General features: G+C 50.3%; 1 protein-coding gene across 3 annotated transcripts in view; it reads right to left on the reverse strand.

Annotated features, from left to right (window-relative positions):
- ADAMTS17 (ADAM metallopeptidase with thrombospondin type 1 motif 17) overlaps positions 1-20949 on the reverse strand; it is a 209465-nt gene that overhangs the window by 15245 nt on the left and 173271 nt on the right. For all 3 annotated transcript variants that reach the window (XM_066355082.1, XM_066355081.1, XM_066355080.1), the window contains one exon: positions 1953-2157. In XM_066355082.1, coding sequence (XP_066211179.1) covers positions 1953-2157 — 205 coding nt within the window. The remainder of the gene's footprint in view (positions 1-1952; positions 2158-20949) is intronic.

A 20949-nucleotide genomic window follows, 5' to 3' on the forward strand; every position in this document is an offset into this window, starting at 1 on the left:
TTAAAGGGCTACACGTGTCTAGTTGGCTCAGTGGTAGAGCGTCGGCCTGGCGTGCAGAGGTCCCAGGTTCGATTCCCGGCCAGGGCACACAGGAGAAGTGCCCATCTGCTTCTCCACCCCTCCCCCTCTCCTTCCTCTCTGTCTCTCTCTTCCCCTCCCGCAGCCGAGGCTCCATTGGAGCAAAGATGGCTCGGGCGCTGGGGATGGCTCCTTGGCCTCTGCCTCAGGCGCTAGAGTGGCTCTGGTCGCGACATAGCAACGCCCCGGAGGGGCAGAGCGTCGCCCCCTGGTGGGTGTGCCGGGTGGATCCCGGTCGGGCACATGTGGGAGTCTGTCTGTCTCTCCCCGTTTCCAGCTTCAGAAAAATACAAAAAAAAAAAAAAAAAAAAAAAATTTAAGGGGTACGTGTCAGGCTCTGTCTGGAGAGGAAGCTGTTTCAGAAGAGCCGAGGGCAGACTCTGCGTTCATTCAGGACGGGCCACACACGCGCTCCTTCAGAAACAATTCCAAACTGTTGGGCAATAAAGAACTTTAAAAACAGTTTCCACACTGAAGAGCCTCTTGGATCTGGCCTTTCTGACTTTCCTAGGACAGACCGGATGGAGGGCCCGGGGGAAGCTGGCCCTTTATTCAGCGATTTAAAATTAAATTTTTTATTTTATTTTAGAGCCAAACAATCAAAATTGTGAATGCCAAGTCCACGCAGAGCCCCCAAGGACATGAGCACCGAGGACAAAACGGTAGCTGTGCGGTCAGTCTTCGAAACCCCAGACACGCAGCTCCACTGACCTCTGTCCAGAGCAGTCAGGGTTGGAGTTACGGTTCTGTTTAGAGCAGCGGTTCTCAACTGTGGGTCGCGACCCCGGCGGGGGTCGAACGAGCAAAACACAGGGGTCGTCTAAAGCCATCGGTCGGTCCCGCCGGGGTCGCAACCCACAGGTTGAGAACCGCTGGTTCAGAGTTAGGGTTAGGGTATTGGGCCGGGTGCGGTTCCGGGTTCGAGTTCATGTTAGAGCTAGCGTCTGGTTCAGGGTGAGGGTTTTGTTCAGGGTTCTGTTTATGGCCTGAGGCTGTTGATCAGGTGACCAGCGTGGGAAGGCTGCCCTCCCAGCACCCGCCGGCCTCTTGCCATCTGCAAGGGCTGACATGTGTCAGAGCTGAGGGGAGGTCTTGGGGACCACCTTCCCAGCCCGAGCACACTGTGGTTCAGATAATGCCAAAGGGCGTCAGAGGCAGACCTTTATGTCTAGGCATCTATCTACGTGTCTGTGTATCTATCTATCTACCTATCTACCTATCTACCCCCCTATCCATCCATCATCCATCCGTCTGTCTTTATCTTTCTATCTCCTACCTTATGTCTCCATCCTATCTACTTATCATCTATTTATCTGTCTGTCTCTCTCTCTCTACCCATCCATCTATCCCTATTTACATGAGAATTTTCATAGAAAACAGGATCTAAAAGTGCTGTGATATATATCAGTGGTTTTCAACCTTCTTTACACTTTGGGGGCTGGCAAAAACAGGAGGATTATTTCGGGGACCCGCTAAGGCAGAAACTGCCCTGAGTATAAGCGAATTCGACCGAGATCACTGGGTCTAGAATCTTCCTACAGCATCAGGGGGGTTGACTCTTTTGCGGACCAGCATGCAATTCCCAGCAGACTGCTCCGTGGGCTGGTGGTTGAAACACACTGATATTTTATTAAAAACATACACATTATCACGAACACATGACTCATGTTTCTGAGCCGTGTTACCTCAGACAGAATTTACGAGCACATGAGCTGAGAACACAGCTCTAAGCTGACATGGACTATGACCCGTGGTGTGGATCCGGGGGCTGAGGAGGACTAGAACCCGTGGGGTGTGTCGCAAGTATGACGGAGGGAAAGGGACCATTTTGGGGTCCCTGTGGACAAGGGATGTCATGCGGCCTGGGCACCCACCTGCGACCACTCAGACGCCTCCCAAATGGACAGGCAGTCCTGGCCTTCGCAGCTCTGCACGGGCGCTGGCCGGGGGCCCTGGCAGTAGAGGGGCCGCGTGGCGACGTGGGTGCCGTTCTGCAGCTGGTGCATGCAGCTCACCTCCCGGTGCTGGAGGCCCTTCTCACAGGTCGCCGAGCAGGGGCTCCACGGGCCAGCCACCCACCTGCCCGGAGGGAGGAAAGACAGTGAGAGGGTCAGGGGATGGACAGGCAACGTTTCCCGGAGGGCCCTCCGCACAGATCACGGAACCTGGGGCCTGTGGGAAGAGGGGAGGGACAGACGCAGAGAGCTTTGCAACTGACTCTGGAAATAATTCCAGCAGAGCACAGCAAAGAGAGCAAGCTGGCTGAGCGGCTCAGTGGCCCACTCCAGCAGATGAACACCCCCCCCTTGGACTGGGATGACATATCTCACCCGTTATTCAACAGGGCACGAGTGGACAGAAAGCTGGCTGTGTCTCTGCAGTGAGAAAGGCAGGTCCCCCCACGCAGGGGCCGGCAAGCTCCGTGATCCCACAACACTGAGCTTGCGGGGCTGCTTGTCACGCAGCGAGAGCTGACAGCTATAGCCCTTAAGAAAGACGTCCCAGGGCCAGCATGAACAAAACCAGGGACTCTCTGCTTTCCAAGGAGCGGGGAGCCCTCCTGAGGGGTGGCTGCCCCTCGTGAGGAGGCAACACATGGGCTGTAAGCTTAAAACTTTACCCCCTTGCCTAATACTTCCGTGACCTTAAGTCTCTCCGAGTCCCTGTTGGCCTCAGGTGTTAAAAAGAAGCTGAGAAGTTTGGGCAACGTGACTCCTCGGGACACAGATTACTCTCTGAATAACTTTCTGCGGACACCAAAACTCTCCTAGCCCGGTCCCTGCCTGAACCTCACCCCCTCCAGCCCCAAAGGCTCGCTGCCCAACAAGCTGGCTCCGTGGGGAAGGCCAGCTCCGATGGCCACTTGGTTGGCCCTCATTTGTTGGGACAGTCTCACGTTCCGACAGAAACCGAATTTGATCACGCCACCGCCCCACTGTTTTGAAACATCTGTGACGTCTTCCTGTTGGCAGGGTCCTTTGAGGGGGCTTGGCTGATGCCTACCAACTGCCCCTGCCCTCTGGTTCCAGCAAACTAGCTTGTTCACCTGTACCTGCACGGTGTGTGTGTGGTGGGCTTCCCACGTGCCCGGTGGCTTCCGGTGGTGAGGCAGGGAACACTCAGCAAAGCCTGCCCCTGCCCCCTACCGCTCTAACGGGGACAGACAGCAAGTCAATGCACAAGAGCTGTAGATCCTAACATGACATTGAAGAGCACGCAGAACTAGCTGCCGATCAGTGTGCGAGGTCCGATGTTCGGGCACAGGGGAGGGCTGAGAGGACCCAGGGGCACCTGTGGGACATTGTGCCAAGAACACCAGAGTAAAATGCCACCAATTCCAGGTCCAGTGATTGGGCAAGAAAACTACAGTTCCATCACAAAACAATTCCTATTACAGTTATAACTTGAGCCTGATCGTTGTCTCACCTGTGCCCCTGAAAAACCTCCAGAGTGACATTTATTAACCCAGTTTGATGTAGCCGCTCTCCCTAAAAGCAAGAACACTATAGTTCTTGAGGAAGCCACCACGAACACTTCCCAAATTTGGGCCACCTGCCGCCCGTTCCCCTGGAGTCGGGAGGGACGTCTGGTCCTGTGGGAGCCTCCGGTCAAGCGTGCCGCACGTGGGTGGGATGCAGGAGTGACAGGGGCCATCCCTGCGAGACGGAAAATGCTGAGAGAGGCCAAGGCTGGACGCAGCAGCTGAGCATGGACGGGGACGTTCCTCCAGAAAGGGCCGCGCTGGCTCACCAGCAGGACTTCACGGGGACGTTATTCTGGGCCCAGTGGCCGAGTGGACAGCCTGTTAGAGGCCTGTGCAATGTCCAGGCTCAGGCAGCCAGCGGCGGAGGGGGGCGGAGGAGGTGCGGCCTCAGCCCGGGCTCGGTGCTGTCTCCCTGGACCCACCCCGTGCACACACCTTCACTAGGAGTCTGGCCGGGAGAGTGATCCTGTCTGTTCCTGGTCCACAGAGACTCGGGTGGTCTGATTTGGAAAGTCACACAGACCAGAGACCTCCCTTCTTGTTTACTTTATGCTAAGAAAAAGTCTGAGAGGACAGGCCCCCACTTACCCTGGCAGGTCAGCCTGGTGACTCTAACGTAGGCAATGGCCACCTGTTTGTGCCTGCTGCATCTTGCTGTTGCGCCCACCAAAACTTGTGGCCTCCTGGTCTCTCTGTGCAGGAGGAGACGCTGACTTGGGAGAGGCCACAGCATTCAGTTATTGTGAGGGCGGGTCCTCCTCCACATACCATTCAGGGGCATTTTCTTTTTTAGGATACATCTGACCCATCTCATCAAGACACCCACCTATCGAAGTCAGAGGACGTTCTGAAATTCTCAGAGACCCATGTTCAGATAGGCCTGGGATCAGACAGGCCTGGATGTGGGTCCTCATTCTGGCAGCTCGCCAGCTGGGTGACCCGGAGCCAGTCAGCACAAGAGCCTCAGGCCCCTGACCTGGAGCCAGTCAGCACAGGAGCCCCAGGCCCCTGACCCGGAGCCAGTCAGCACATGAGCCCCAGGCCCCTGACCCGGAGCCAGTCAGCACATGAGCCCCAGGCCCCTGACCCGGAGCCAGTCAGCACATGAGCCCCAGGCCCCTGACCCGGAGCCAGTCAGCACAGGAGCCCCAGGCCCCTGACCCGGAGCCAGTCAGCACATGAGCCTCAGGCCCCTGACCCGGAGCCAGTCAGCACATGAGCCTCAGGCCCCTGACCCGGAGCCAGTCAGCACATGAGCCTCAGGCCCCTGACCCGGAGCCAGTCAGCACATGAGCCTCAGGCCCCTGACCCGGAGCCAGTCAGCACATGAGCCCCAGGCCCCTGACCCGGAGCCAGTCAGCACAGGAGCCCCAGACCCCTGACCTGGAGCCAGTCAGCACAGGAGTCCCAGGCCCCTGACCCGGAGCCAGTCAGCACATGAGCCCCAGGCCCCTGACCCGGAGCCAGTCAGCACATGAGCCTCAGGCCCCTGACCCGGAGCCAGTCAGCACATGAGCCTCAGGCCCCTGACCCGGAGGCAGTCAGCACATGAGCCTCAGACCCCTGACCCGGAGCCAGTCAGCACAGGAGCCCCAGGCCCCTGACCCGGAGCCAGTCAGCACAGGAGCCTCAGACCCCTGACCCGGAGCCAGTCAGCACAGGAGCCCCAGGCCCCTGACCCGGAGGCAGTCAGCACATGAGCCTCAGGCCCCTGACCCGGAGGCAGTCAGCACATGAGCCTCAGGCCCCTGACCCGGAGGCAGTCAGCACAGGAGCCCCAGACCCCTGACCCGGAGCCAGTCAGCACAGGAGCCCCAGGCCCCTGACCCGGAGCCAGTCAGCACAGGAGCCCCAGGCCCCTGCTCTAGGAGACATCTCCCGGGCTGGCTGGAGGACGGGCCAAGGTGATGTCTGCTACGCGGTCAGCCCTGGCCCAGGGCTCCACGGGCCCGGGAGATGTCAGCGAGTCTTATGGCTGTGACGCTCATCCCCAATGGGGGCATCAGTTTTGTTCAGAGGAGCTGCTATTTCCCAAAGCCCTCTGCAATGGGCAGCCTACTGGACATTCTGAACCAAAACAGAGATGAAAATCAGGCTAGATCCAAGTCAAGGAATGCCTCCCTTTCTGGGCTGGAGACGAGAAGCCTCCACTGTCCCCTGCGCTGGGCCCACCTCCCTCACTTCCCTCCGTGGGCCGGCCTCAAGTGCCCGCCCTCCCGGAGTTCCTCTGTGGGTCCCGGATGTGCCTGCCCCCACCTCTGGCACTCCGTAAGGGTCCCTGACTCGTCTGAGTGGCACCGTGTCCCCGAGACGAGCCTCTCCTTGCGACAGCAGAGCGCCTCCCAGGAGGCGAGGGCGCCGCTTCCCGTTGGGTGCACGGGCCGAGTCTCTGACGACCTTGCTCGCCGAACCTCCCCAGGTTCCGTTCTTCCGTCTGTGAAACGGGACAAACAGCTCCTCCCCATCCTCTTCTCACATTGCACGCCGCTGGTAGATGACACCCGGCCAGCTCGTTGCCCCCGAGGATGTGGACCAGGCAGATGCCTTTCCGAGGCCTTTTGCAGGCACATCCCGGGTTCTGCAACCTCCCCCCCCCCCCCGGAGTGCGACCTGGCAGCATCTTCCCCAGACCGTGTGCGTCCGTCCTCCTCGGGTCAGTATGCCCCGTGCGCCGCGCCTCCCGAGCCCGTCGCCGACCTTGGCTGCGGAACGGCACGTTGGAGAGGCACTGTGGTATTAACACTGCCGGCTAATAAAACCACTCAAAGTCTGCTATAAAAGAGTTACAGCGGGACACACCCACACTGAAATAGCCGTGCCCTCTCGTGCGCTTCCCAGAACGACTCACACCCCCGCTGCCTGGCGTCACCGCAGATGCCGGGCAGATGTTGCGCAGGCAAGCGGACGAAAGACGATAATTAGTCTCAATGAAGGTCCCAATAAATTATGGAGTGGGGGGTGGGGGGGCTGCTGGCTACTCGTCCCGGAGTGGCTTTTCTGGGCTTAACGTCCGTGAACCTGGTCCAAGCCGATTTAGAAACGCTAGCTGGCTTTGGAGAATTCGCATTCAGAGCAAACCGCAACCAGTCCTGGCAGGAGAGGGACGGATGAACACCGTAACCACGTTCAATTGAAAAATAATAATAATTTGTTAATAGTTTTCATCGCTAATGAGCTACAGACACCATGGCCGGGAGTCCCCCAAGTAAGAGGGAAAAGATTCCTTTTACTTCCGGCTCCCTGACTGATGTCCAGGGACGGCACTGAACCGCCCAGTGGGCTTTTCCAACGTTGATTCAACAAGCGTCTGTGTCAGAACAATGTTTTTGCTAGAACGCTGCTTCTCCTTGATTTTAAAATGTCTTCTATGTGTCTGATCAGCAAAGGTGCTTCCTTCTAACTATGTATTTTCCGATGGCTTTAAGCGACCCCTGTGTTTTGGTCGTTCGACCCCCGCCGGGGTCGCGACCCACCGGTTGAGAACCGCTGCTCTAACTGGACTTGAGGGCCCACGAGACTGGCCACCCCCTTGCTCTGTCTTCAGACACCTGAGAGAGACTTCCTTCTACACCTTGTTGCGTTGAGTTTCGTGATGTCTTTTCCCTCTTCCTCCAAGTGTCGCATGTTCTTCATCTTAACTTTTAGGTGGACAGTAGAAAATTTCATTTAGAGAATTGCAGAGAACAATCCACTCTTGAGTGACATGCCTGGGGTGGCTCAGAGTCCTGACCTCTCTCTCTTAACCCCCAAACGCCGGGTCACCTTTCGCTGCGACGATCCTTATCTAAGTACCTGCTCTCTTCCTAGCTCTTCTGGAGAAGAGCTTCTCTAAGGAGTCTTGTGCTTGCTGGGGACCCAACGGATAGATATTTTCTCATTGAACTGAATTCCATGGTTGTCCATGAAGACAAGGGAGAGGCGACCTGAAGCTTTTCCAAAGTAATCTTCATCCTGGTCTTCGGGCAGGATCTCCGTCTATATAATTGCTCATTTTGACATTTTTTTTTCTATAGCCACATCTCCGGTTTACTTAGTAGAAATTATAAATATAACCCATGCATACTGTAGAAAATCTTGGAGGTACATAAAAATATAGAATAAGAGAACCAAAGAACCCACATGGTCCCCGCCTTTTTTTTTTTTCCTAAACCTATTTTCTTTATTCATCATCTTATGAATGAATCATCCTATACTTTGCTTAGTTCATTCTTGTAGCAGGAGCAACTCCTATGTGACCAGAAACCTTTTTCCCGGGACTGATTTTCGAAAGCTTGCACAAGCCTCCGTTGTACGGGCAGAGCCAAAATCACTTAATGAGTGCGTAGCTGGTGGACGTTCGGGCGGCGGCAGATCTTGTCCTGATGTTGGATGGTTTCCAAAGGGAAGAAACCGAAGTCCTTCATCCAAGGTGATGAGTGATGCATTCAGGCGACCAGAAGGGACTGCTCAGATCTGCGCACGAGGGGGAGGGAGCTCACGATGCCGCAGCTGGCGATATCTACCCTGCCAGCCAGCTGGAGCGGCTGAAATGCATGCTTCTGCGCTTGGTGATGATACTTTAAGGATGGAAAAGGTACCGGGACAAGGAGGTCTCTGAAACCCTGGAGGTCTCTCTTGAGTCCTCCAATGCACACAGCTTTTCAACTGCCACTCAGCATGTACCCTCACCTCCTGCTCTGGACACACCCTGGCCAGTCGACGTTTTGCTGGCATCCCGACCTACCCCAACACGTGCTCGGTTACAGCCTGACCAGCTTCAAATCAACAAGCAGTACGAACGACGCGGATGGGCCCCTTCGAGGGGCGGATGCTGTGCGCTCTAGTCTCCTTTGGAGTCCCAAATGGAGAAAGGGAGGAGGATCCTGCCAAGTGACCTGCTCTGGGTCCCCCAGCCAGTGAGAGGTGAGGCGGGCTCTCCACCCACCCCCCACCCAGCCCGGGCGTGCGGCAGTACAGCCACTAACACACCTACGCACGAGTTCTCGGCGGACATCTGTCCCATGTCCCCAGACACAGGCCCTTTCTTCTTCCTCAAGGGCTGGAGCCTTATGTCCCTGTCCGTCTCTCACACCCAAAAGAATCTTGGAAAAACAGAGAGGAACCTCTTCATCTGAGGCTCACATCTTCAACTGGTGTGAAATGCGAGGTGAGTAAATGAAGAAAAGCTTGGGCCGAGTGTCATGTCCACGGAATCCCTTCCTCCTCCCTCTTTGCAGTTACTGCCAAGTGTGGGCGCTATATCCTGGATGCTCCCATGCCCAGCGAGACACTGTAGAAAACATCTGCTATTGATTGCTGACTTTATCGCTTTGTGATCAGAGGCGATTGCTTGTACTACTTCTAGTTCATGGCACCTACTGATGTTTCCCTTGTGACCAAACATGATTGGATTTCGTGAATGTTCTACGTGCACCTGAGACAAAGGCCCACTAGTCTGTCATTGGGGTGCAGTGTTTGATGGATATGATGTCCTGTATTACGTTGTTTGGATCTTTTATATCCTTATTTTCTATCGACTTGCACCTTGATCTGTCTTATAGTGCATTGATGTGTTAATGTCCTCTACACCCAATAAGTTTCTATCTGCACTTCCTTGTGTTTCCTGTGCTCTCGGATTCACACAGGTAGTTGCAATGTTATGCAGGGCATAAATATTCATAACTATTGTACCTTCATTGTTACAGATTCCTATCCTCACTTTTGCTTTAGTGATAATGCTACAATTCAATGTATTAAAATGTCCCCCATCAGGCCCTTTACAGACATGTCCCGTCACCTCTTGGTTAGGTGAAAAACATCCTAGAGTAAAGGGCTGGGGCAAATCCTTTCTGATGCTTGTTTTTGTAAATAAAGTTTTATTGGAACACAGCCCTGCCCATCTGTTTATATACAGTCTATGGCTGCTTTGTGCTGTAATGAGAGAGTAGTTATGACAGAGGCCATAGGTCTTGCAGAGCTAAAATGTTTAATATCTTCCCTTTGTAGGAAAGTTTGCTGAATTCTGGCCTAGAATATTCCTTATGATGGGCCCCTGGGCACAATAGTTTCCTAAACACTTGCATGTTTAAAAACAGTTTTCTAAAGCATTGATACCAGAAGGACAGTTTCGCTAGATATAAAATCCTCAATTTCACATTCTCCTTGGTCTGCTGACCTGTAATGACACTACTTACAGCCTCATGACAACCAAGACCCAGGAGTCAGTGTGTTCCTCACTGAGACCACAAGCCGCGTATGTGGGATGGATGTGAGGAAGCGCAGGGGGGTGAGTGCCCCAGTTCTTAGAGAATCCTGCCACGCAACAGCCCCGAGTTTCCGTGGATCTTCGGTTCCGTGGCCGGCCCCACCATGGAGCCCTGCACAGGGATGTCATGACAGGGGGGTGACAGACCCCCACAGAGCTGCAGACAGACCCTCGCATGGAGGAGGAGAGCTGGGTCTACCTGTGGCTCCATGGTGATGAGCCAACAGACTGTTCTCTAGCTCTGTCCTTAGAGATGTCACTGGCTAAGGGCTCTGCTGACCTGACCCAGCACCCTAATACCACTGTCAGGCACGCCGTGTTCCCACTAACTCCCCCCACCCCACTTTGGGCATGCACACAGCCTTCTCTCCAAAAATGCACCTGCAAGCTGCTGGCCTCAATCACTGACTCGTCCCCTGGTCGTGTGAGGGGTCAACAGTGGGCTGCATTCCTGGGACCTGCCCATCTATCTGGGAAACTGGAACCCACCGTACGACTTCCGGCTCTTCTCTCATCAGCTATGACGTCATAGAACCGACCAGCAGAGCCTTGGAGGTGACATCTGCAGAATTCTGTAACATCCTGGATTGAATTACCTCCTGGAACGGAGCTTTGGACACTTCTGAAAAAGCATGATAACAGGGACCATAAAAATGACATATGGAGCCCTCACGATGTGCCAGGAATGGTCTTAAGCAACTTGTTTCTATTAACTCACAGAATTCTCCTGACAGCCTTGGAGGTGGGCGCTTTCTGGGTCCCCTGTGTGATGGGAGGCCAAGTGGCCTGGACGAGGTCCCCGCTGGAGCTGGAATGCAAATCCAGCAGCTGAGCCTCTTCTTGAACTTGGGCAGGCACTGCCTCCTGTGGCGCGTGGTCAGCCCCCTCCATGGTTGTTGGCTGCCACGCCCTGCGAGCTTCCTTCTACCTGTCCCCTTCCTAACTCCGCTCTCCTGTTGAAAAGCCGCGGCCTTTCTGGCCTTGTTGGGCTTAGCCTTTCCAGTTTTTCTTACTTTGAAGGTAACTTTCTTTTTTTTTTCTTTTATCCTTTTATATTATTTTTTTAATTAATTAATTTTAATGGGGAGATATATTGATAAATCAAGGTACATATGTTCAGAGAAAACATCTCTAGGTTATTTTGACATTTGATTATGCTGCATTCCCATCACCCAAAGTCCAATTGTCTTCCGTCACCTTCTAACTGGTTTTCTTTGTGCCCCTCCCCTCCCCCAACCCTCTTCCTCTCTCCCCCCATAACCCCCACACTCTTGTCCATGTCTCTGAGTCTCATTTTTATGTCCCACCTATGTATGGAATCATATAGTTCTTAGTTTTTTCTGATTTACTTATTTCACTCAGTATAATGTTATCAAGGTCCATCCATGTTGTTCTAAATGATCCGATGTCATCATTTCTTATGGCAGAGTAGTATTCCATAGTATATATGTACAAAAGCTTTTTAATCCACTTTTCCTCTGATGGACACTTGGGCTGTTTCCAGATCTTTGCTATTGTGAACAATACTGCCATGAACATGGGGGTGCATTTCTTCTTTTCAAACAGTGCTATGGTGTTCTTGCAGTATATTTCTAAAAGTGGTATAGCTGGGTCAAAAGGCAGTTCGATTTTTAATTTTTTGAGGACTCTCCATACTGTTTTCTACAGTGGCTGCACCAGTCTGCATTCGCACCAGCAGTGCAGGAGGGTTCCCTTTTCTTCACATCCTCGCCAGCACTTATTCTGTGTTGTTTTGTTGATGAGCGCCATTCTGACCTGTGTGAGATGATATCTCATTGTGGCTTTAATTTGCATTTCTCTAATGATTAGTGATGTTGAGCATTTTTTCATATGCCTATTGGCCATCTGTATGTCCTCTTTGGAGAAGTGTCTATTCATTTTTTTCGCCCTTTTTTTGATTGGATTGTTTGTCTTCCTGGTATTGAATTTTACAAGTTCTTTATAAATTTTGGTTATTAACCCCTTACCAGATGTATTGTCAAATATATTCTCCCATTGTGTAGTTTGTCTTTTTATTCTGTTCTTATTGTCTTTAGCTGTGCAGAAGCTTTTTAGTTTGATATAGTCCCATTTGTTTATCCTTTTATTTCACTTGCCCGTGGAGATAAATCAGCAAATATATTGCTGCGAGAGATGTCAGAGAGTTTACTGCCTAGGTTTTCTTCTAAGATGCTTATGGTTTTACGGCTTACATTTAAGTCTTTTATCCATTTTGAGTTTATTTTTGTGAATGGTGTAAGTTGGTGGTCTAGTTTCATTTTTTTTGCAGGTAGCTGTCCAATTTTCCCAACACCATTTGTTGAAGAGGCTGTCTTTACTCCAATGTATGCTCTTACCTCCTTTGTCAAATATCAGTTGTCCATAAAAGTGTGGGTTTATTTCTGGGTTCTCAGTTCTGTTCCATTGATCTATATGCCTGTTCTTATGCTGTTTTGAGTACAATGGCCTTGTAGTATAACTTGATATCCGGAAGTGTGATACCTCCCACTTTATTCTTCCTTTTCAGGATTGCTGAGGCTATTCATGTTCTCTTTTGGTTCCATATAAATTTTTGGAATATATCTTTGAAGTAAGTCATTGGTATTTTAATCGGTATTGCATTGAATTTATAAATTGCTTTGGGTAATACAGACATTTTAATGATGTTTATTCTTCCTAACCCTGAGCACGGTATATGCTTCCACATGTTTGTATCTTCCCTGATTTCTTTTATCAGTGTTTTATAATTTTCCGAGTACAAGTCTTTAATCTCCCTGCTTAAATTTATTCCTAGGTATTTAATGTTTTTGGTTGCAATGGTAAAGGGGACTGCTTCCTTAATTTCTCTTTCTGACAGTTCATTGTTAGTGTATAAAAATGCCTCTGGGTCCTGGCCAGTTGGCTCAGTGGTAGAGCGTCAGCCTGGCATGCAGAAGTCCCGGGTTCAATTCCCGGCCAGGGCATACAGGAGAAGCGCCCATTTGCTTCTCGACCCCTCCCCCTCTCCTTCCTCTCTGTCTCTCTCTTGCCTTCCCGCAGCCAAGGCTCCATTGGAGCAAAGTTGGCCCGGGCACTGAGGACGGCTCCATGGCCTCTGCCTCAGGAGCTAGAATAGCTCTGGTTGTGACAGAGCAATGCACCAGATGGGCAGAGCATTGCCCCCTGGTGGGCATGCTAGCGACAAGAACAACACCCCAGATGGGCAGAGCACTGCCTCCTGGTGGGCATGCCGGGTGGATCCCGGTAGGGCGCATGTGGGAGTCTGTCTGACTGCCTCCCCGTTTCCAATTTCAGAAAAAACACACAAAAAAATGCCTCTGATTTCTGAGTATTAATTTTATATTCTGCCACCTTGCTGAATTCATTTATCAGGTCCAGTAGTTTTTTGACTGAGACTTTAGGGTTTTGTATATACAATATCATATCATCTGCAAATAATGATAATTTTACTTCTCCTTTTCCAACTTGAATGCCTTTTATTTCTTTTTTTTGTCTCATAGTTGTGGCTAGGACTTCCAGAACTATGTTGAATAAGAGTGGTGAAAGGGGGCACCCCTGCCTTGTTCCTGATCTTAAGGGGATTGCTTTTAATTTTTGCCCATTGAGCATACTCATGTTATGTTAGCTGTAGGTTTGTCATAGATGGCCTTTATCATGTTGAGGTATGTTCCCTGTATTCCCACTTTGCTGAGAGTTTTGATCAGGAATGGGTGCTGGATTTTATCAAATGCTTTTTCTGCATCTATTGAAATGATCATGTGGTTTTTCTCCTTCCTTTTGTTTATGTGATGAATCACATTGATTGATTTATGAATATTGTACCATCCTTGCCTCCCCAGAATAAATCCCACTTGATCATGATGTATGATTTTTTCCATGTATTGCTGGATCTGGTTTGCTAATATTTTGTTAAGGATTTTAGCATTTAAATTCATCAGGGAAATTGGCCTATAATTTTCTTTCTTTGTGTTGTCTTTGCCTGGTTTTGGAATCAGAATTATACTGACCTCATAAAAGGAGCTTGGAAGTCTTCCTTCCTCTTGAATTTTTTGAAATAGCTTGAGAAGGATAGGAGTTAGTTCTTCTTTGAATATTTGGTAGAATTCACTTGTGAAGCCATCAGGCCCAGAACTTTTCTTTTTTGGGAGTTTTTTGATAACTTTCAATCTCATTTGTTGTAATTGGTCTATTTAGGTTTTCTGATTCTTCCAGATTAATTTTTGGAAGATTATATGTTTCAAGGAATTTTTCCATTTCATCTAAGTTGTCTAGTTTTTTGGCGTACAGTTCTTCATAGTATTTTCTTACAATATTTTGTATTTCTGTTGTGTCAGTTATTTCTCCACTCTCATTTCTAATTTTATTTGAGTCTTCTCTCTTTTTTTCTTGGTGAGTCTGGTTAAAGGTTCATTGATCTTGTTTACCTTTTCAAAGAATCAGCTCCTGGTTTCATTAATCCTCTGTATTATTTCTTTATCCTCTATATCATTTATTTCTGCTCTGATCTTTATTATTTCCTTCCTTCTACTAGCTCTGGGCTTTACTTGCTGTTCTTGTTCTAGTTCTTTTAGATGCAGGGTCAAGTTGTTTATTTGAGCTTTTTCTAGCTTCTTAAGGTATGCCTGTAGTGGTATGAACTTCCCTCTCAGGACTGCTTTTGCTGTGTCCCATAAATTTTGAGTTGATATATGCTTATTATCATTCATTTCTAGAAATTTTTTTATTTCTTCTTTGATCTCATTGTTAACCCATTCGTTATTTAATAACATGCTATTTAGTTTCCAAGTATTTGAGTATTTTCCATTTTTTCTGTTGTGGTTGATTTCTAGTTTCATGCCATTGTGATCAGAGAAAGTGCTCAATATGATTTCAATCTTCTTAAATTTGTTGAGGCCGCTTTTGTGCCCTAACATGTGGTCTATCCTAGAGAATGTACCGTGAGCACTTGAACAGAATGTATATTCTGCTGCTTTAGGGTGAAAGGTTCTGAAGATATCTATTAAATCGAGTTGATCTAGAATGTCCTTTAAGTCTGCTGTTTCTTTGTTAATTTTCTTTCTTGAGGATCTATCTAGTGATGTTAGTGGGGTACTGAAATCCCCTACTATTATAGTATTGCTGTTGATCTCGTCCTTTAAATCCATCAAAGTCTGCTTTATATATTTAGGTGCTCCTATATTAGGTGCGTAGATATTTATAACAGTTATATCTTCCTGTTGGATTGCACCCTTTATCATTATGTAGTGACCTTCTTTATCTCTTACTACAGACTTTGTTTCAAAGTCTATTTTGTCTGATATAAGTATTGCTACCCCAGCTTTTTTTTCATTTCCATTTGCGTGAAATATTTTTTTCCATCCTTTTCTCTTTAGTCTACGTGCATCTTTTGTTTTAAGGTGTTGTCTCTTGTAGACAGCATATGTATGGATCCTGTTTTCTTATACACGCAGCTACCCTATGTCTTTTGATCGGATCATTTAATACATTTACATTTAAAGTTATTATTGATATATAATTGTTTATTGCCATTTAATTCTTTAAAACTGTATTCCTCTTTTGCTATATTCTTTTTCTCCTTTTATCTGTTTACAACAGGCCCCTTAGCATTTCTTGCAGCCTTGGTTTGGTTGTAGTAAATTCCTTGAGTTTTTTTTTTTGTCTAGAAAGCTTTTTATTTCTCCTTCAATTTTAAACGATTGCCTTGCTGGATAAAGTAGTCTTGGTTGTAGGCTCTTGTTCAGCATTACTTTGAATATTTCTTGCCATTCCCTTCTGGCCTCAAGTTTCTGTTGAGAAGTTGGAATTCATCCTTATGGGGGCTCCTTTGTAGGTAATAGGCTTTTTTTCTCTAGCAGCTTTTAATATTTTCTCTTTATCACTTAGCTTTGGTATTTTAATTATGATGTGTCTTAGTGTAGATTTCTTTGGGTTTCTCTTTAATGGAGTTCTCTGTGCTTCTTGAACTTGTGAGATGTTTTCCTGCCTTAATTGAGGGAAGTTTTCAGCTATGATATGTTTGAACAAAGTCTCTATCCCTTGTTCTTTCTCTTCTTCTTCAGGAACCCCTATGATGTGGATGTTTTTTCTCTTAATGTTGTCACAGAGCTCTCTTAGAGTTTCCTCAGACTTTTTGATTCTATTTTCTTTTTTCTGCTCTGCTTCCGTGCCTTTATTTATCTTGTCCTCTAACTCGCTGATTCGATTCTCAGCTTCATCCATCCTTTTAATTCCTTCCATTGTGTTCTTCATTTCTGATATTTTTTTCATTTCTTCATTTCTTCATTTTCTGATATTTGTCATTTCTGATTGTTTTTTATTATTTCAATGTCCTTTTTTATATTTGCTATCTCTTTATTTAGGTGTTCATAATTACCATATATTGTTGTTCTAATATCTTTGAGCATTCTAACAATCGTTATTTTAAACTCTGCATCTGGTAATTTGGTTATATCTGACTCATTCAGGTCCTTTTCTGGGGATTTCTCTTGATTCATTTGTGTTGCATTTCTCTGCCTTCTCATTTTGTCTGTGTAAAAAAAAGTTTTGGCCACTGGAGTCCACTGGGTGTGGCCTCTGTGTTCCCTAGGTGTGGTCTGTCTGCAGGCCCGCCACCCCTCTGCTGTTGCTGCCTAGGGCGTTTGGGTATGGGTGTTACCGGTCCCTACCCCCTGAGGCTGTTGCTGTGGTTTCCACCTCTCCTTCAGTGTAGTGGCTGTGATCACATGCTCGGGTGTACAAGCCTTGGTGGCCTTGGCCTTTACCCTGCCCCCGCAGGTGATGTTATGCTCGGCCCTGAGGGCAGGGGTGAGCACCTTTGCTCAGCTGCGGGTCTCTACCTGATTCCGGGCTTTCGCCCTGCCCCTGCAGGAGGAGCCCGGTCGTGGGTCAGCTGCAAGCCTTGGCTCCACAGGCTTGGTGGGACTGCGTGCCCAAGCTCAGTAGTGGGACTCCGCCTGTTCTGGGCTTTTGGCTCTACCCCCGCGGGAGGAGCCGGCTCCCAAGTCAGGCCACAAGCCTTGGTTCTGTGGGTGAGGCAAGGCTGTGCTCCTACTCCCTTGCTCAAGGGCGGGTCTCCACCCTTTCCGGGGCTCCTGCCCTTCCCCCGCAGGCTGGATTGCAGGCATTTCGCGCTGGGCTTGACCACTTTTGCACGTCCCCTCCTTCCCAGCTGGGCAAGACTAAGCTCACACCTGGGCCTCAGTGGTGGTCAGCCAGCTTCTGCCCTTGCCGACAGAAGTGTGCTTCCACGTCCCGCCACCGCCCACCCTCGGGCAAGCCCTCAGTCGTGTGGGTAGGGGCACTGCAGCTTAGACCCTAACACTCACTACTGTAGTCCCAAAAGCTCCCTCCTTCTAAGTGACTCTGCTCTGAGTGCCGCAGGAGAGCTTGTTTGGCTCTTGTCCTGCTTCCCTTTGCTGGTATTGCTGTTTCCAGGGGAAATATTCACTTCAGATTTGGGGAGGGTCTCGTCTCAGGGGTTAGGGTGGCTGGCTCTAAAAATGTTTCTCCCTGTGCCTCCTAGATTACACTCTCTTTCTGCTACTCTGGTCCTCTCCTCTCTCCCCGTCCCCCGGAGCTTCGGGTGAGTGGTTATGAGAGAGGTATTCTTCGCGGTCCCTTTAAGAAGAATCCTGGGTCTGAGAAATCAGTCTCTTTCTCACAAACAGTATCCTGTCTTGTTTCCAGCTAAATACTGTCCATACGCCTCTTCTAGGCTCTGGGGCTGCAGGCTGGGGCTTTGTTCCTGGGGCTCAGCACCCTCCCCTCTCTGCTAAACTCTCTTCCCGCCATGCGAGTCTCTCCCGGCTGCTGTTCGCTCCGGGGAGCTGGGCAGCCCTCTCTGCATTTCCGCTTTTCCTACCAGTCTCGGTGTGGCTTCTTCAGTGTTCCTTGGTTGAAGAGTCCTCTTAGTTTAGTCCAAAGTTGGTTCTTCCAGATGAGGGTTCTTAAAATTAGTTTGTAATCCACTTTGGTTCTGGGAGGTGGAAATTGGTACGTCCGCCTACTCCTGAAGGTACCTTTCATCAACAACAAAACGCTGTCTTGGTTGAAGCTTTGTGAGCAGGATACAGCGTGCAGGGCTCAGTCTGCTGGGCTCGAGCTGTCTGCCGTGGTTCCAAACTGTTTGCCACCTGCCCTGATACATATCCCTGCCTCTGGTATTCTTCAGGGCTCATTCAGGGCTTCCGGTGGCCTCCTGGCCCTGCGTCTATCTCCCCTCTTAATCCCTGCAAGATCAACCCTTTCAGAACCCCCCTTCCCGCTGAGCTCCATATTCCCGCTCTAAAGCTCCGGGACCAGCGCTAACTCTCCTTTGGCCTTTATTGTTGCTGTTATCTAAAAACGGAGGGGTCTGGGACAAGCCTTCCCCTTGCTAACTGTGGAGGACAGAAAAGGGCCTGGTCAGCCATTGCTTCCCAGGGGTCCATCACTGTCATTGGCAGTGACTCCTCATGCAAGGATGGATGTCAGAGAAACAGACCCTTCCACAGCCTCCTTTAGCGTCCGAGGGCAGAGGAGTGCTTTGTGGAGAGACCTGGGGGGACCAGCTGCCTGAGTCCCCATCTCTAGTCGCCCTCTGATCTCAGAGATCTGGGTTCCGGGCCTTCAAGTCCTCCTGCCCTGAGGAGACTACAGAATGGACCCCCTTTCCTTCCTGGGGGAGCCGTCCACTCTTTCCACAGGAGGATTACTGCATCTGCTGTGGACCTCAGCTCCTAGGGCCCGTGCTGCCCAACCTGCCTGTCCTCACCACACTGCTTGAGTGAGAAATCCCAAGTACCCTTCGCTACCGTTCGCGGTGGCTCTTGGTGTGTTGCCTGCACCGGCACCATCAGTGAACTGGTGGGAATGCAGGTTCTCAGGCTCGCAGCCTGTGGGCCTGGCCACCTGTCGAACAAAACCCCAGGGACTCTGAGGCAGCACAGCCACGGCGTGTGCTACGAAAATGACCATTGGAGGCCCGCGCCTTGTTTCTGACTCAATCTCCAAGATGGGCTGGCCCTCGGGTCCCCTGGGTCCTCCCTGATGGCTCACCAAGCAGGGTCAGCTGGAAGTTTTCCTCCCCCTGCTCTCAAGATAGGTGTAAGGCTGTCTCCACGCGGCCAGGGTACGGTCCCCTTCCGGGAAGTCAATGAGGAAGGAAAAACCATAATGGAGCTGTGTGCTGGGTGTGGGCCTGAGTGCAGCCATTACCTCCATGGTGCTCATTTCTGCTCTTACTGCTGTGGGGACTTCCTCTCGGAAACTACGGACTCCATCCTTCAGTGGTATTTAAACCCCAAATACAAGTTAGCGGGCGGGAGGGTGGGCCATATGCAGCACGCTACCTCCATCCCCATCACTCAATTTCATTCCTCGAACGCCCCCCCATCTCCTCAGCCCGGCCTGTAACAAGCCACCTGGTGGGCACCACGCATCTGGGACGCCTGCAGTCACACACCCAGCTGTAACCCAGTCCTGTGGTTTGAATGACATCGAAACCCTTTCACAATCCTTTTTCCCTCCCCTAGTCTCACCCCCATCCCGCTGATACTAGTGTCTGAACTTCACCGAAACAGAGCTCAGAAACATTCACAAAGTCTGAAATGAACCAGTTGAGGCTTTCCTGCGGTTTCCATTTACCCTGACACACATATAAATTATATACACTTGTTCTGATGAGAAAGGGAATGCTAGAGTGTGCTAGGACCTCCCTCCTGCCCTCCGATCTTTTTTTTTCTTCTCCCTGATCTTTTATTACCTGGAAAATACCAAGGAGCTATACACCGAATTAAGTCTATGTGTGTATGGACATCTTAAGAAATGACGGCTAAGCTGTAACATGCTGGGGGGATACACCGACAGCCGGCTGATGCTGATCATGAACACAGTTTTGTAGCAGAGCATTCAGAACCTCTATTGATGGTCCTGGCGAGCATTCATTGGAGTGCTTACCCGGGACGGAGGACTTTACAGGCATTATCTTGCCTAGTCTTCTCAAGACGTCTATGAGGGAGGCTCTAATTTCCCAACTCAAAGACAGTGAGCGTGATCAGGTGACCTGCTCGCGAGTTGGCCTTTAGCTAGTGGTGGTGGTGGGACCTGGCCCATGGCGACCTCAAGCCAGTGCCTGATCAATAACCCCCTGGTAGGTACGGCCACCCCGGGAACACAGAGCGTGCTTCACTCTGGTCCCTGTGAGCCGCCACGCCTACGCCTAACAGAGGGTGTGCCTTACTGCCCCTCTACATAATCACCTTTCGTTCCTGACTTTAATAAGACACATCTATTTATATCAAGGTCACGGCGAGGCACGGCCAGGTGAAGGAAGGCAGAGGGTCCCAAAGGCACCGGTGCTGAGAGAGTGGGGAGAGAAGACCTCATGGGGGGTGGGGGGGGGGCGCGGGGAGACAGGGTCAGGTCAAGGTTAAGTCAAGCTGGGCTTCGGGCAGGAGGCGGCACAGATAGGGCCCACCAGACCAGACTGAGGGAAGGTGGGTGATTCAACAGGGGACAACTGATCACACACCAGGGCCCCAGACCAGCCTCTGACTCCCACCCTTCTGTGATGAGCATCGGTCCAGGGCAGACATTTGTCCCGCAATGGGGTGAATGCTCGTGGAGCCAGCACAAACCCTCCTGTCAACACAACGCTGCTGACTGCGGAGATGGGAAATTCTGGGATGGCTGAGGCACTTTCCCCCGAGCAGTGATGGATAAGCCATCCATCGGTTCAGACGACTTCCGAGACAGCAGAGAGAGCTGCACCCCCACTTCCAGGACCCACTTGGGGAACAGTTAGTGCTTTACTAATATCTGCTGAATGGGGCATTAACAATAAGGTTCTTATCCCTGTGGGGGAGAGAACAAGGGAAAAGAGGGGGGGGGTCAATAAACAAGGGGAGAGACAGAGTCACACAGATGGCTGCACAGGAGTGGCAGGCGCCCTATCCTCTACCTGGTGAATTCACAATTTGGCCACAACGGACACATTGGAAGTGTCAGAGGTTATAGGTGTGGTCTCTAAATGGTCAGGCTTAGCTTCTCACCCAGAAAGTCTTGGACCTGGGCCATAGATGGCCTGTCACCTGTCTGGTCACTGTCATTTGTGTCACCTCTCACCGGGGTCTGAGGGAGAGAGTGTGAGCCCCTCCCAGCCTTG

This window comes from Saccopteryx leptura, chromosome 13, assembly GCF_036850995.1.
Source record: "Saccopteryx leptura isolate mSacLep1 chromosome 13, mSacLep1_pri_phased_curated, whole genome shotgun sequence".
NCBI lineage: Eukaryota > Metazoa > Chordata > Mammalia > Chiroptera > Emballonuridae > Saccopteryx > Saccopteryx leptura.